The sequence below is a fragment of the Schistocerca gregaria genome, chromosome 1 (genome assembly GCF_023897955.1).
Source record: "Schistocerca gregaria isolate iqSchGreg1 chromosome 1, iqSchGreg1.2, whole genome shotgun sequence".
Taxonomy (NCBI): domain Eukaryota; kingdom Metazoa; phylum Arthropoda; class Insecta; order Orthoptera; family Acrididae; genus Schistocerca; species Schistocerca gregaria.
The window spans coordinates 324,368,778-324,385,984 of NC_064920.1; the positions used below are offsets into that span (position 1 = coordinate 324,368,778).

Here is a 17,207-nt window from a genome sequence, read left to right on the forward strand (position 1 = left end):
TCCACCAGCGTATGCTTTGTGAGCAATCTCTTGGTAAAGCCTGAACTAGTTTTAAACAAGAGACTTCTGAAGTGTTTATAGTTGTTTTACTATACCGCACGACATTCTTGAAGCTAGCTTTATTCTGGCATTAGCGACAAATTTTTTAAAATTATATATTTTCAGGGTTCTGTGACCTCTTCTGTACCTTAGCGGTGTAAATTTTTTGAGCTTATGTGTCAATGCAATGGAAAATTACGGCAAATCATATAAAGTATTCTGGTACGGGGAAACTCATTCAAAAATCCCGTTGACTTAGAATCACGAAATTTGGCAGGAAGCTGTGTTTTACAGTACAACTAAACAATGGTTATTTGTCACTGTATGTCACAGGAAAAATATTTTTTTGTCATTTGTTATCCGATTTCCAAATTGAAATTTAAACTTTCATTAAAGTCTTGGAATCCCTGTGGACCGTGGTCCTGGCGATATCAATGTCCATAACAGGCAATACTTGTCAACATCCTCGATTCCGGAAATCGATGAACTGTCTGTATACATAATCAAGTTTGTTCGGAAACCTCAGTGTGCGAGTGGTAGTCATATCCGGCACATTATTACACACACACACACACACACACACACACACACACACACACACACGTGTGTGTGTGTGTGTGTGTGTGTGTGTGTGTGTGTGTGTGTGTGTGTGTGTGTATGTGTGCGATTATACCCTGTCGGATCACCCAAAGATTCTTGATTCTATTTCTTTTTTTTTCCACAGTGCTCTTATTTTTTCTGCAAGGGCGCTCTTCCCTTCCTCTGCGCATTTTGTTACAGCTTTCTTCGGAGCTTCGTTCTCTGACTTAACTTCCCATCAGTCACCTCTCGGGTTTGAGATCAAGCAAGGGTCAGGGTCGTTTGGACAGAGAGTGACAAAACTTCTTCGTTCTTCGTGAAACTTATAATTGATTTCATATTAGGTGGCTTCAAAATGGTTCAAATGGCCCTAAGCACTATGGAACGTAACATCTGATGTCATTAGTCCCCTGGACTTAGAACTACTTAAACCAAACTAACCTAAGGACATCACACACGTCCATGCCTGAGGCAGGATTCGACCCTGAAACCATAGCAGGCTGAAGCACCTAGAACCGATCGGCCACAAAGTCCGGAGGCTGTTCCTAAGTGGAAATTACAACGTATCTGAGCGTGAACAATTCTGTCACTAGAAGTGGGGAACAACACAAGATCCAGTCTACTTGCTCATATGCCCTGTGCTGGAACAACATTGCTCAACACTGGACATGATCGAGGAAAGTAACAAATCTATCGGAGTTTCCGCGTTCTGAAAATGCTGACTTCAGTTTCAGCTATATTAAAGTTTAATTGTTTGATACCCGTTATGTGATGAACTGCAAGATGATAATATTTTTCACTATAGGCAGAGGTTTCAACTAATAGTCAATGAAATGGCTAACGTTGTTTTATTTCTTTACAAAGAAGAAAAGAAGAAATTGGAATAATTATTACAAGACATTCTCATATGTATGTACAGAAGTGCGTATGACAAATGGGATGAAGTCTATTTTTAAGCTTAAGAAGTCGGCACTAGCGTATAATCAAAGGAATGTTACAAGCAGCGTTTTATAGTAAATCAGGATGGGCAGAGTTCTCGGTCACAGTATAACATATCGTAAGTAGGCGTTCGGATTCAGTTTGGTAAGGTGAAGGTATGAAGCGAGTTAGCTCTTGGGCACTCAGTAGAAGTAGTGCGAGGCGTCGATGGCACTGAGGCTGATGGAAGCCAGGCTGTGCAGCTGATCATTGATGATGGTGACAACGCTGTCGCTGAAGAATCCGAGCAGCCACGAGGCGATCAACGACACCAGCCAGTTCAGGATGCCCAGCCCTGTTATCTCTACCTCAACATTCCTGTGGACAGAAAGAAAAGCGTGTGTCTTACGAATGTTGTGAATGCATCTCCAGAAGGTGTAGTGAGGTCGCCAGTATCCTTTAATAGACACACACACACACACATACACACACACACACACAAACACTAGCGCGCACGTGCGCGCGCTTTGTGTCGAATATTTTGAGAGGTGGTAGTACTCCTCGCCAAAACAAAGAAAAAAAAGTTCAGTAAACAAGGGCTCTAAAATGTATACAGGTATCACCACTCGTTCTTCAACGATACTGTGAAACACAAATCTTCTGTTCACCAAGTGCTTATAATTCTTAAGGTATGTAATTTAGAAGCCATGTTTATTTTTCTTCGTTTTAATCTATCCTACCTATCCCCAAACCTTGGAATTCAAATAGCTTGCAGTGGAAGAGATGCATCTCACGGTATCGAAAATGCTCAAGTGCCCATAGCTCTGACCGTATACAGTCTACAGCCCATATTTATCAGACTATTCTCCTGGCTTTTGGTAGGTACTCAAGGTGTAGACACTTATTTTAACAACCTGTATACGCAAAACACGTGCAGTTTGCGAAATTCGGGAAGATACCAAGACGGTCATGGGTCGGTACGAAGAATCTAAATTATGGACCCAGGTATATCCGATAGGTTAAGGAAACAAAAAGACGTTACGTCACACTTACGAAGCCAATCCTGGAAATATTTTATATATTTGATATAATTCGTTGTAAGACAAAACCATTACTGAGGAAATTTAGAGCACCAGCTTTTGCAGCTGACAGGTGAACGATTCTACTGATTTCAACGCAATTATCGCGTAAGGGCCGTGGAGATAAGACAAAATAGAACTCGTGCAGGGGCATGTAGACATTCGTTTTTTTATAGCTGTAGCAGTAGTGCAAGGTACCCTCCACCACTCACCACATGGAAGCTTGTGCAGTAAGTGTGTATATGAAGAAAGTATGTATATGAAACTATAGAAATCTGAAAACAAGCAAGCACTACTTGTTGTTATTTTTGCGGTCTTCAGTCCAGCGAATGGTTTGATGCGGCTTTCCATGCTACACTATCCTCTGCGAGCTTCTTCATCTCCCAGTACCTTCGGCAAACTACATCCTTCCGAATCTGCTTAGTGTACTCATATCTAGGTCTCTCTCTACTAGTTTTATCTTCCACACTGCCCTCCAATACTAAATTGATGTTTCCTTGATGCCTCAGAACGTGTTCTGCCAAACGATCCCTTCTTCTAGTCAAGTTGTGCCACATATTCCTCTTCTCTCCAATTCTGTTCAGTACCTCCTCATTAGATACATGAACAACCCATCTAATCTTCAGCAATCTTGTGTAGCACCACGTTTCGAAAGCTTCTATTCTCATCTTGCCTAGACTATTTACCGTCCATGTTTCACTTGCGTACCTGTCTACAATCCATACACATACTTTCAGAAAAGATTTCCTGTCACTTAAATCAATACTCGATGTTAACAAATTTCTCTTCTTCGGAAACCCTTTTCTTGCCATTGCTAGGCTTCATTCTATATCCTCTCTACTTCGAACTGTCCCCAGTTATTTGGCTCCCCAAGTAGCAAAACTCATCTACTACTTTAAGTGTTTCATTTTCTAATCTAATTCCCTCAGCGTCGCCTGATTTAATTCGATTATCCTCGTTTTGCTTATGTTGATGTTCATCTTATATCCTCCTTTCAAGACACTGTCCATTCCGTTCAACTGCTCTTCCAGGTACTTTGCTGTCTCTGACAAAATTACAATGCCGTCGGCAAACCTCGAAGTTTTCATTTCTTCTCGATGGATTTTATTTCCTACTCCTAATTTTTATTTTGGTTCCTTTACTGCTTTCTCAATATACAGATTGAGTAACATCTGAGGTAGGCTACAACCCTTTCTCACGCCCTTCTCAATCACTGCTTCCCTTTCGTGCCCCTCGACTTTTATAACTACCATCCGGTTTCTGTACAAATTGTAAATAGCCTTTTGCTCCCTGTATTTTACCTTCAGAATTTCAGAGAGAAGATTCCAGTCAACATTGTCAAAAGATTTCCCTAAGTCTACAAATGCTAGAAACGTTGGATTGCCTTCCCTTAACCTATCTTATAAGGGAAGTCGTAGAGTCAGTACTGCCTAGCGTGTTCCAACATTTTTACAGAATCCAGACTGATATTCCCCCACGTCGGCTTCTACCAGTTTTTCCATTCGCCTGTAAGGAATTCGAGTCAGTATTTTGCAGCTGTGACTTACTAAACTGAAAGTTCGGTAATTTCCACACCTATCAACACTTGCTTTCTTTGGGATAGGATTTATTATACTCTTCTTGAAGCCTGAGGGTATTTCGCCTGTCTCATACATCTTACTTATCAGGTGGTAGAGTTGTGTCAGGGCTGGCTCTCCTAAGGCTATCAGTAGCAATAATGGAATGTTATCTACTCCTTTTGCCTTGTTTCGTCATAAGTCTTTCGGTGCTCTGTCAAACTCTTCACGCAGTATCATATCTCCCACTTCATCTTCATCTACGTCCTCTTCCATTTGTATAATATTGCTCTCAAGTACATCGCCCTTGTATACACCCTCTATATACTCCTTCAAGGTTTCTGCCTTACCTTCTTTGGTTAGAACTGGATTTCCATCTGAGCTCTCGATATTCATGCAAGTGGTTCTCTTTTCTCCAAAAATTTCCTTAATTTTCCTGTAGGCAGCATCTATCTTATCCCTAGTACTACCTACACTGTGGGTTCCTTAACGGAGCTAAAAATGGTTATGAAAAGAAGACTGAGATTTATTGGAGGAACTAAAAGGAAATAATTCGTGGACGACGTCTCTTAGAAAACTTCGTTAGGTCTGTTTAGTTTCCATGTCCGCCTACCGAAAGAGTATTGCAGGTTTTCCTTTAAAAAAAAATGTTCATAATTTGCCGCAAGTTTGTTAATTCGAAGATAAACCTTATAAACACGATCAGTTAAGGCCAGTGAGAGAGGATGTGAGGGTGATCAAAAAGTTTTCGTTTGAGTGCATTGCTGCAGCATATATGCAACGTAGTGCGAATCTGATGCGAGTATTTGAGCACCAACATGTACACAAGTGATTAGAGTGACATTCGGGCCTTTCCTACGTGCATGTGGTGAAAGCTGGACGTTTATATCTTGCGTTTTTGCAAAGTTGGCTATTGATTCTGCTGTTGCGAGTATACACAAACGCGCGAGTGTCAGAGAACGAGCAATTGTTGAGAGTAGCCTAACGCAGCCTGGCGTGGAGAGAAACTGCACGTCAGGAGAGGTCGCAGCCTGACCTGACCGCACTGGTAGCGCCAGAGGGGATTTTGGTATTAATCGAGGGTTTTTGGTGATTTTACTTTTTGCTGCACATAGCTATTGCTTACTTGCGCACTGGAGGGATTTTCTCAGATTTGTGTTTGCATACTACGAAATTAATATTCATATATTTGTTGTGACCAGATACGTGATTATTATTTAAATGCATTGTAGAAAAATTGAAGTTTCTGTTAATCAAACTGTCTTTGGGAAAGAAAGGTCTGAGTAAAGTTTGTTAGTGTGTGAATCATCAATTTTTAGAATATGGTAAGTTAAGGATTTTTTTGGATTCTTTCATTATTTACATCGTCTAAGGCTTGTTGACTACACTCCTCCTGATCATCAAATTACTTTAGAAATGAAAAACGGGAGTAGTTGCCTCAGTGGTTGTGACCATCCATTGCACCCTGTATGGATCGCCATATTTATTTTGAATTATTTTAGCATATTGCTGGATGCAGAATATTCATGTTGTTTCAGCGGCAAGACTAGGTAAGTTGCGTTTTGCATGCAGAAGCCTTTCAGTATTAATTGCTAGGAGATATTAGAAAATGTTTTAAAAACCACAGTCACATAGAAGAGAACTGATTTTTCATGGTTTATAAGAATAAATTTCAGTTTCCTGGTCCCAGTCAGAATAACGATATGTGGGAACAAAGGTATTCATAATACACTCCTGGAAATGGAAAAAAGAACACATTGACACCGGTGTGTCAGACCCACCATACTTGCTCCGGACACTGCGAGAGGGCTGTACAAGCAATGATCACACGCACGGCACAGCGGACACACCAGGAACCGCGCAGCATTTGTGCACCGCCGCCGTCAGTGTCAGCCAGTTTGCCGTGGCATACGGAGCTCCATCGCAGTCTTTAACACTGGTAGCATGCCACGACAGCGTTGACGTGAACCGTATGTGCAGTTGACGGACTTTGAGCGAGGGCGTATAGTGGGCATGCGGGAGGCCGGGTGGACGTACCGCCGAATTGCTCAACACGTGGGGCGTGAGGTCTCCACAGTACATCGCTGTTGTCGCCAGTGGTTGGCGGAAGGTACACGTGCCCGTCGACCTGGGACCGGACAGCAGCGACGCACGGATGCTCGCCAAGACCGTAGGATCCTACGCAGTACCGTAGGGGACCGCACCGCCACTTTCCAGCAAATTAGGGACACAGTTGCTCCTGGGGTATCGGCGAGGACCATTCGCAACCGTATCCATGAAGCTTGCCTACGGTCCCGCACACCGTTAGGCCGTCTTCCGCTCACGCCCCAACATCGTGCAGCCCGCCTCCAGTGGTGTCGCGACAGGCGTGAATGGAGGGACGAATGGAGACGTGTCGTCTTCAGCGATGAGAGTCGCTTCTGCCTTGGTGCCAATGATGGTCGTATGCGTGTTTGGCGCCGTGCAGGTGAGCGCCACAATCAGCACTGCATACGACCGAGGCACACAGGCCCAACACCCGGCATCATGGTGTGGGGAGCGATCTCCTACACTGGCCGTACACCTCTGGTGATCGTCGAGGGGACATTGAATAGTGCACGGTCCATCCAAACCGTCATCGAACCCATCGTTCTACCATTCCTAGACAGGCAAGGGAACTTGCTGTTCCAAAAGGACAATGCACGTCCGCATGTATCCCATGCCACCCAACGTGCTCTAGAAGGTGTAAGTCAACTACCCTGGCCAGCAAGATCTCCGGATCTGTCCCCCATTGAGCATCTTTGGGACTAGATGAAGCGTCGTCTCACGCCGTCTGCACGTCCAGCACGAACGCTGGTCCAACTGAGGCGCCAGGTGGAAATGGCATGGCAAGCCGTTCCAGAGGACTACATCCAGCATTTCTACGATCGTCTCCATGGGAGAATAGCAGCCTGCATTGCTGCGAAAGTTGGATATACACTGTACTAGTGCCGACATTGTGCATGCTCTGTTGCCTGTGTCTATGTGCCTGTGGTTCTGTCAGTGTGATCATGTGACGTATCTGACCCCAGGAATGAGTCAATAAAGTTTCCCCTTCCTGGGACAATGAATTCACGGTGTTCTTATTTCAATTTCCAGGAGTGTAGAAGCCTTACGGCAACGGACCAGATTTTATGATAACGATAATAATGTTTCACTAGATAGCCTAGCGAATTTTAGAGAAAGGGGATACATAAGAAGAAAATTGTCAACTATATAGCTCCACACATCTTTCGTACGTCTCTTTCCAAAAATAATAATTTTTGAAATAAAAGTTTCACCAGGCTAGTAATAATAACTTTCACCTAGTGACCCTGCCAGGATCAGGTGAAAGTCTTTTTATAAAAAATTATTATTATTAGCCTGGTGAAAGTTTTATGTGAAAATTATTACAATGGCAACCAACTAGTGAAAAATGTGTGGAGCTCTGTCTGTGGCAATATTATCGTATCTGTTTTTTTCTCTAAAATTTGCTAGCTATCTATTTGAACTATACTATCGTTATCATAAAATCTGGAAAGTAGCCGTACAGCTTGTATTAAGAAAACCTTTATTTCCGTATATCAGTATTCTGATTGAAAAGAAATACAGAAATTTATTATTCTCCCTATAAATATCCCCTGTTAAATACTCTCACCTTGAATTACCTACATACTTCTTTTGAGTCATATTGTCGTAACAGATGTCCTATCATCCTCTCCCTTCTTCTTATCAGTGTTTTCCACATACTCTTTCCTCTTCGATTCTGCAGAACCTCGTCATTCCTTACCTTATCAAGACACCTAATTTTCAACATTCATCTGTAGCACTATATCTCAAGTGTTTCGATTCTCTTTTGTTCCGGTTTCCTCACACATCATGTTTGACTACCATGTAATGCTGTGCTCCAACGGACATTCTCAGAAATTTCTTCTTCATATTAGGGCGTATGTTCGATACTAGTAGACGTTTCTTGGGCAGGAAAGCTCTGCTTGCCATTGTCAGTCTGCTTTTGATGTCCTACTTGCTTCATCAGTTATTGGCTATTTTACTGCCTAGGTAGGAGAATTGCTTAACTTCATCTACTTTGTAACCATCAATCTTGATATTAAGTTTTTCGCTGTTCTCATTTGTGGTACTTCTCATTATTTCTGCATTTCCTCGATATATTCTCACTCCATATTCTGTGCTCATTAGATTGTTCATTCCGTCAGCAAGATGTTTAATACTTGTTCTTCTCTTTCAAACAGGATAGCAATGTCATCAGCGAATCGTATCGTGGATATCCTGTCTCCTTGGCTTTTAAATGCTCTCCTGAGCCTTCGTTTTATTTCCATCACTGCTTCTTCGATCTACAGATGGAACAGTAGGGGAGAAAGACTACATCCCTGACTTACACCCTTTTTAATCCGAGCACTTCGTTCTTGCCGGTCCACTCTTATTATTCCCTGTTATATTGTACATAACCCGTCTCTTCCTAGACCTTACTCTATTTTTCTCAGAATTTCGAACATCTTGGAACTTTTCACAGTGTCGGACGCTTTTTTACAGATCGACAAATCCTATGAATCTGTTTTGACTTTTCTTTAGCCTTGCTTCCATTATCATCCGGAGCGTCAGAATTTCCTCCCTGGTACTTTTACCTTTTCTAAAGGCAATGTGATCGTCATCTGGCATATCCTCAATTTTCTTATCCATTCTTCTGTATGCTATTCTTGTCCGCAACTTGGATGTATGAGCTGTTAAGCTGATTGTGCGATAATTCTCGCATTTGTCGGCTCTTGCAGTCTTCCAAATGGTGTGGATGATAGTTTCCGAAAGTCAGATGACATGACGGCACACTCATACATTCTACACACCAACGTCAATAGCCGTTTTGTTGCCACTTTCTACAATGATTTTAGAAATTCTGATAGAATGTTGCCATCCCTTCCGCCTTATGTGATCTTAAGTGGTCGAAAGCTCTTTTAAATTTGGACTGTAATACTAGATCCCCTACCTCTTCTAAATCGACTCCTGTTTCTTCTTCTATCACATCAGACATATTTTCACCCTCATAGATGACTTTAATGTAGTCTTTCCACCTACCCTCTCATTCTCCTCTGCATTTATTCGATTGTTCATCACTAATATATTAAACGTCAGCCCATTCTATCACTGATACGATGTGGTCTATGTCTATAACTGGCCCTGGGTACGCCTTACAACCAGTCTGCCAATGATGTAATTTGACTGGAATATACCCGTATCACCCGGCGTTTTCCAAGTATACTTCCTGCTCTTGTGATTCTTAAACAGGATATTCTCTATTACTAGGTGAAACATGTTACAGAACTCAATTAGTCTTCCTCCTCTTTCATTCCTTGTCGCAAGCCCATATTCTCCTATAACCTTTTCCACTACTCCTTCCCCTACAACTGCATTACAGTCGCCCATGACTATTACATTTTCGTCCCCCTTTACATACTGCATTACCCTTTCAATATCCTCATACACTTTCTCTATCTGTTCATCTTCATTCCAGTCCCCAACGACTATTAAATTTTAATCTCCATTCGTGTATTGTATTACGCTTTCAATATCCTTATATACTTTTTTTAACTCTTCATTTTCAGCTTGCGATTTCTGCATGTGTACGTGATTTATTGTTGTCGGTGTTGGTTCGCTGTCGATTCTGATAAGAATAACAGCATAACTGAACTGTTCACAGTAAAACGATCTCTGCCCTACCGTCCTATTCATAATGAGCCCTACTCCCGTTATGCCATTTTCTGCTGCTGTTGATATTACCCTATACTCATCTGACCAGAAGTCATGGTCTTCTTTTCACTTCACTTCCTTGACCCCCACTATATCTATATTGAGCCTCTGCATTTCCCTTTTCAGATTTTCTAGTTTCCCTACCACCGTCAGTCTTCTGACATTCCCCGCCGTGATTCGTAGAACGTTATCCCTTCGGTGGTTATTAAATCTTTTTCTCATGGTAACCTCCCCCTTGGCAGTCCCCTCCCGGAGATCCGAATGGGGGACTATTCCGGAATCTTTTGCCAATGGAGAGATCATCATGACACTTCTTCAACTACAGGCCACATGTCCTGTGGATACACGTTATGTGTCTTTAATGCAGTGGTTTCCAGTGCCTTCTGCATCCTCATGTCACCTCGCCCATGGCTGTCCCCTCATGGAAATACGAATGGGAAATTATTCCGGAATTATTTGCCAATGGAGGGATCATCATGACACTTTTTGAGTCACAGGTCACATGTCCTGTGTATACACGTTAAGTGTCTTTAATTCAACCTGCATCCTCATGCCATCGATCGTTACTGATTCTTCCGCCTTTAGTGGCAGTTTCGCTCCTCTAGGACAAGAGAGTGCCCTGCTGTCCGCTCCTCCGCTTGTTTGACAAGGCCGTCTGCAGAACGAGGGTGACTTCTTATACCGGAAGTCTTTGACCGCCAATGCTAATTGTTAATCAAAATTTAAGCAATGGTGTGTTTCGAATCTGAGATCGAGGACGTTTTGGTTACTCATCAAAGAAGGTACCCCTAGATAACTTCTGGTATCAAACATATGTCTTAATTTGTGGAAGAAATTCCCAAGAATGTACTTCGAGCACAGAATTGTATGACAGTGAATCATGGACACTGGGTAAACCGGAACTGGAGAGAATAGAAGCGTCAGCGCCGTGGAGGTACAGAAGAGAGTTCAAAATTAGGTTGAATGACAAGATAAAGAAGGAAGAGATTCTCAGCGGAATCAGCGAAGAAAGGAACATATGGAAGACATTCACAAGGAAAATAGATATGACGGTAAGATATGTATTAGACATCAAGAAATAACCTCCATGGGAAGAAAGAGAACTGCAGAGAGTAAAAAAATGGCTCTGAGCACCAGGGGACTTAACTTCTGAGGTCATCAGTACCCTAGAACTTAGAACTACTTAAACCTAACTAACCTAAGGACATCAAACACTTCCATGCCCGAGGCAGGATTCGAACCTGCGACCGTAGCGGTCCTACTGTTACAGAATGTTGCGCCTAGAACCGCAGGGCCACTCCGGCCGGCAGAGAGTAAAAGCTAAGGAAGGCAGCGACTGGAATGCATCCAAGAAATAACTGAGGACATCGGGTGCAAATTGTGCCCTGGGAAGAAGAGAAAACGTAGAGCTGGAATTCGTGACGGGCCAACAAGCTTACTCGAAGTAGTCAATGCTGAGCTTCTCGATCGTGGGAGCGATGCCCGACATGAGGTTGACGCTGGCCTTGAGTGAAGCCGAGGCGGAGCCGATGGTGGCCGATATGGAGCCGTTGGGTCCCAGGCCCATGAAGTCCACCTCGTAATGGTCGAGGCCCACCTGCAGAACAAATGCAAGTGTAAATTAGGCCTTAAAATAACATTTTGATTCGACGAGTGACAATGGGGTAGTTTTAATTCATAAATAACTTGGTATCAATCACGAAGCAAATGAAAAGCAGCAGCATAATAGTAACACTGTCTTCGTAAAATGGAGTATAGCTACACTAAGGAAGACAGCAGCGCTACTTATCATGATGGATTTGTGTTCCTAAAACATATTTTTTCTAAGACTGTGATCGTCATTAGTGAGCAAACCCAGGGTTTCTACGTAAAATCTCGATGGATTGACGATTCTGCAAAAAAGAACGGTTTCTGTATAAATTTTAATCGCTTGCCAGACGTTAATGAAAATATGTAATTTCCATTAGTGACTTGGTAGAACAGAAGTGAATGATACAAAACAGACCTGTTTAACTAGTACATTAACAGAATCCACACATGACACATACTATTGCTTGTTCGACTCTGGCTTCATTCCAAAGCAGATTCATAAACAGCTTACTAACGTCAGTCTTTCACGTTATCATGATCGATCATCTACTAATTATAGATATTTCTAGTTCTTCTTAATGCTTCAGGGACAGTGATAACAATGAATAAAATATTAATAGAAAGAGGGAGTACAGAAAAAGAATAGAGTTTATTTAGTGTCATGAAGAAAGGGCGATAAGAAGCACTGGTACTATTACGTAAGAATAGATTGTCAGCCTTAGTGTTTCTTTACGTTAAAACTGTATGCTTGACCGACAGACTTGCATCGTGAATTATACACCCACAGCTTAGGATTCGCCTTCTTCAGTTACGTCATCCGAGGTGAGCATTCAGGCTGCTCCACGGATACAATCTGTCAAACCGTTTTGCAACAGCATGCTAGCACCTACAAAGTGCAAAACTCATTCTGGGCGCTGTAGTGTTGTTGGAAAAACCACTCTGGCAACACAATGAGGTAATAAATCTAGGTAACCGGACTTCTCAAATAGGAGTGTCTTAATCACAACGGCTTCTCGGTGCTTCTAAGAAAAAATTACGCTGTTTGTTTGATTTTTACATCCAAAACATTGTTTCTATTCAATAGAGAAAAAATATACTGTTGTGTGATTGTCAAATAGTGAACACATCTGAGCAGTACAAAATTTGAATAATTACAAATTTTAGGTTGAAGATGATGTAGGGCTCGTTTCATAGAATGTAAATGGAATAAAGTAAAGGGAGCTTAAGCGTCTAGAATGAATAAAGGTTTTCAGTAAACCAGAAGTTTCCAATAAAAAGTTGAATAACACAAGGAAAAAGAATTACCATAATATCACCATGTAGAAAAAATATTAGTACGATTAATGGGGGTTTATAGGAAATTATCAACCAGTGATTTTCGACCTTACGACACCAACTGCTATATTAGAAAGAGAAAACATACTTAAGCCAGAGAGAATTGTTGCTGTTTACCAGACTAACCGATTTCATATTAAGTGTTTCGTTAATTATTCAAAATCATTTTAAAACTAATTGCACTTAAAATATGAATTTTTAACCCAGAATGACGTTTTATGGAGTAGGGTGTCACTACAGAGTGTTTACTTATATATACAAATATTTTAAGTGTATAACCTCGTCTTTTTCAGGTCTACAAACCATCTCACCTATAAGTTTGTCGTTTACACGGAATCTAACGTTACCTCTAAATCATGATGAAACCGGACGTAATGTCACACGAGAATAATTGTAGGGCGAACTTGCGGGGCTACTCGTCCCAATTAAAAGTTTTAGTTGCCAAGACAACGCACAGATTACAACTTTTGACAGTAAGAAACTGTCACGAGTTTAAGGAAAAGTGTTTGTTGTACTTGTTCTTTCAGTAAGATAATTTGCTGGAATGTGAACCGATTGATTATATGCAGATGAACAGTGTTTACCTCCTCTGTTGTGTTGCATGTTCCCTGAGAAACACCGTGTGCAAACAGACATAATGCCTCTGCTATTACAGCATCCACCGCCTTTGCAACATTAAGTGGATACAATCCGCAGCCGGCCCACGATTAGAACATTTCAGTTCTGCGTGTGGGAGTGAAGGAAAGCCACAAGCCTTGCGTTACTGAAAAGAGGACATTGCCGTCGACGGTACCTGCAGGTCAGCGATCCCCAGAGATCCAAAGACGGTGACGCCGAGTCCCTCGTAGGCGAGACTGATGTCGTCTTTCCTCCTCAGGTTCACTAGGTTCTTGATCCACAGACCATCAACAGCTAGCGAACCGTGCCAAGTAATCCACAGGATCTGGAAATTAGTAACAGTGTAACAAACTTGTTTCAGATTATTTTATTTCTACTAGTTTTTCCACATACTACTCGTAAGACTAGATTGACTTCCTCGTTTTGTTACTGCTGCATCTCCGCTTTTCCTTACGCATTCCACAGAAAAGTCTTTCTGTAGTATGTGTCGTACATTTTTATTTATCTTTCGATCCTCGCATCTATGGCTCAGGTACAATTAGCTACGAGTAGACACAGATGGCTACACGTTTCAACAATGCCTCACCTATGTACTATCCTTATGCTTCTGTGACATATTTCTGTTTTACAACTTACTATTTCATATAACATCGATGCATTTAATTGTCGGAAATGGTTACAATAGACGTTTCTTAGTAACAAGCAGTCTCGCCTTATTGAACTTGTTACTTAATTTTAATAATCCGCAGTGCGTATGTGTGTTTGTGTGTATGAGTACGTGACAAGAAAATGAAGAATGAACTTCACCACAATGTCAGCGTCTACATTCTTGTTTTGTCCATTAAAGCATAAGATATAACATACGTGGTTAGTTTGGGGTAAATTGTAAATTTTATCTTGGGTACCAATAAAAGCTGATAGAACAAGATGCAATCAGCGCTGGCAGTTGTAGAATGTTGAATGGTATTCCAAGTATAAAAATAAGATCGGTTCGATATTAAAGAGGCACAACTGTACCTCGCGCCCACATTCCTAACAATCAAATCTACGCCTACCTGTAAGTCTCTTGAAGTGAGCCTGGCTCCATGTCATTGTCTTAATGATTCCCTGAGAACGTTTAGTTCTGATATGCTACTACACTGAGTAGTAAATAATGCCGTACTGCTCAGAAAAAAAATGTTAAACGTTGATCAACACTACTTTCTCTCCAAAGAGTTTATCTGTTTCTTTCTCTTTCGGTATCCATTTTACCTTATTATAGACCAGTGTTTCACTCTAGATACGGAATATTCCACTCTGTATACAGATAGGTGTCTTAACACTGAACACAATGAGAAGGTAGTGTATTGTCCCATTCAACACTTTTCTACAAACAGTAACCAAAACGTGACTTATTACTGAACTTTGTACAACGTGTCTTGTACAACAAGGACGGAAAATATTTTTATATTAAGAACCCCTACTTTGTGCTGATAGATTCTTACTATATATGCCTTAAAAGTCACTTCAGACGTGTTATTTTTATCCCATCCAACACCTTACACGGATATGTACGAAGTATAGTGTATTATCCATAACCCAGTAGATTTGCGAGCTGGACGTATTTAGTCCCCGGTCGTGCTATAATCGACTGATGCTTGTCCGAGAACTCATCACTAATGAGCCGTGAATTGTTGTAACATAAATGTGCCGCTGCAGTAACCACGCAAAGTACTGATTTTTAACGTCAACTTTGTTCTGCGATTCAATTCGTTTCCTTCTGCCTGGCTCATTTTTTGAATGTGACGAGTGATGTGATATAGGTGTGACTTCTACACATACTGTAACACCTGGTCAAGGCCACTAAATATTGATCCTCCTGTTTGACTCTTAAAATGCGGCTTCAGTTACCAAATCAAACTGATGTTAACGTTAAATACAGGGTGGTCGTAAACAGTCCAATAATGTTGTAAATGTGCTGTAGGGACGGATGTGCTGAGAAACAATTTTTTAAGAAAAAAATTCTGTACGTTGCGCCGTTTTCGAGTTAATTAGCATTGAATTTAACCAATCAGGCCGCTGCGTGCGCAAATTCAAGCGGACCGCCAGATACAGTTAGCGTCAGTTGTTCTCATAGCGAGATGTTAGCGCACGAAACTGCTCAGCCTTCGACTCATGTCTTAGGAAACCAAACGAAGAAAACCTTTGATGACACCGTCTCTGATGGTGCCGCTTGAATTTGCGACCGCAACGACCCGATAGACTAACTTCAATGGTAATCAACTTGGAAACGACTCACAGTAACGGACTTTTTTCTTAACAGTTATTTGCCAGTACGACGTACCCTGACACATCCTTGCAAACTTTTCAGACTTTTTGTGATCACCCTGTACACAACTGATTATCTGGCTTTGTTATGATGATGTGCAGCATTTCAGATTGCAGCCCATTCAAAACTTCAGATCTTTGCTGCGGAGGTTAGTGAATTCTACATACCTGCAGATGAATATGCAAGGTGCTGCGGACTGAAGTTTTCGAAATTTGGGCGGTTGCTCTGTACTTTTTCACCAGAGAAAACTGGACCTAAATTTAAAGTGGTCTACTGATAGTTTGAGCATTGTGGGATGTATCGTTTCCTATCCCTTCGATAGTACCCATTCAATTCATTACACTATGTTGCAGACTCAGGGATGAAGGGGCAGAAAAGTGTGTAAACACACAGATAGGCCTGAGTAATTGTACTTTTGTCTGCTTATACTGATGTTCGTGGAGTCCGTATACAAGCAAACCACTATCAACTGATTGGAAAATTGTCAGTCCTTATAGAGGGAAATTAGGTGAAAATGTAGCCAAATAGACGACTGCCTATCAAACCAAAATCCACTAAATGTTTATTATGGACCAAAAGAAGCAGGAACAATTTCTGGTGAAAGGACATCAGCGAGATACAAGGAGAAAGACACAGAACCCAGAATTCGAACAAAAAAAAAATTCGTACACACAGCTGCTAATCAAAAGACAAGCAGACTTCCAATTGCCCTTTCAATGCACACCGATGCAAGTGGGAGGACTCGAACCTCCAGCGGGGACAGCCGCGCAAACCGTGGCAAGGATCCTGAGACCGCTCGGCTACCGCGAGCGGCGTTTTACGAGGGAGAGTACTTTTAACTCTAGCAACACTTACGCAAGTGCTGTGGAAAATTAACACACTGCCTGCATTATAAGTTCCCAGTAAAAATTTGTGCCCCAGAATTTATGACCACGATGGGGTGTTTCTTAAAAGACAAAAAGTTATAAGACAGCACATATGCCGAAATCTAATGCACAAATTTTTAGAAGCATGTCCCCAAGATAACTGTTGACGATCGTCATCTCCTTTACTCATGTTCTGCAATTAATTTCAAACATTCATGGCTAGATGCTGATATTAGCATAATAATTCAAGTTTATACTTTATTTGTGCAAATAGAAAACTTTTATTTTTGTGCTTTTAATCTACAATTGATTTTATAAAAATGTTCTGTTTGAACCTATAGTAGTAATTAAACGATGGACGTCCACTCTAATCTACATCTATACAGCGCAAGTCACCTTGCGGTGTGTGACGGAGGGTACTTTGTATACCAATGTCATTTCCCTCTTCTCTGGCCGGCCAAAGTGGCCGCACGGTTCTAGACGCTTCAGTCTGGAACCGAGCGACCACTACAGTCGCAGATTCGAATCCTGCCTCGGGCATGGATGTTTGTAATGTCCTTAG

The 17,207-nt window shown here is 41.6% G+C and overlaps 1 protein-coding gene across 1 annotated transcript in view; it reads right to left on the reverse strand.

The window, feature by feature from the left end:
• Nucleotides 1-1,449: 1,449 nt before the first annotated feature.
• Nucleotides 1,450-17,207, reverse strand: part of LOC126343967 (uncharacterized) — a 59,972-nt gene continuing 44,214 nt past the window's right edge. Inside the window, exons 10-12 of the mRNA XM_050001984.1 lie at nucleotides 13,647-13,796; nucleotides 11,368-11,525; nucleotides 1,450-1,914 (exon numbers count right to left, since the gene is read on the reverse strand). Coding sequence (XP_049857941.1) covers nucleotides 1,740-1,914; nucleotides 11,368-11,525; nucleotides 13,647-13,796 — 483 coding nt within the window. The 3' untranslated portion in view covers nucleotides 1,450-1,739. The remainder of the gene's footprint in view (nucleotides 1,915-11,367; nucleotides 11,526-13,646; nucleotides 13,797-17,207) is intronic.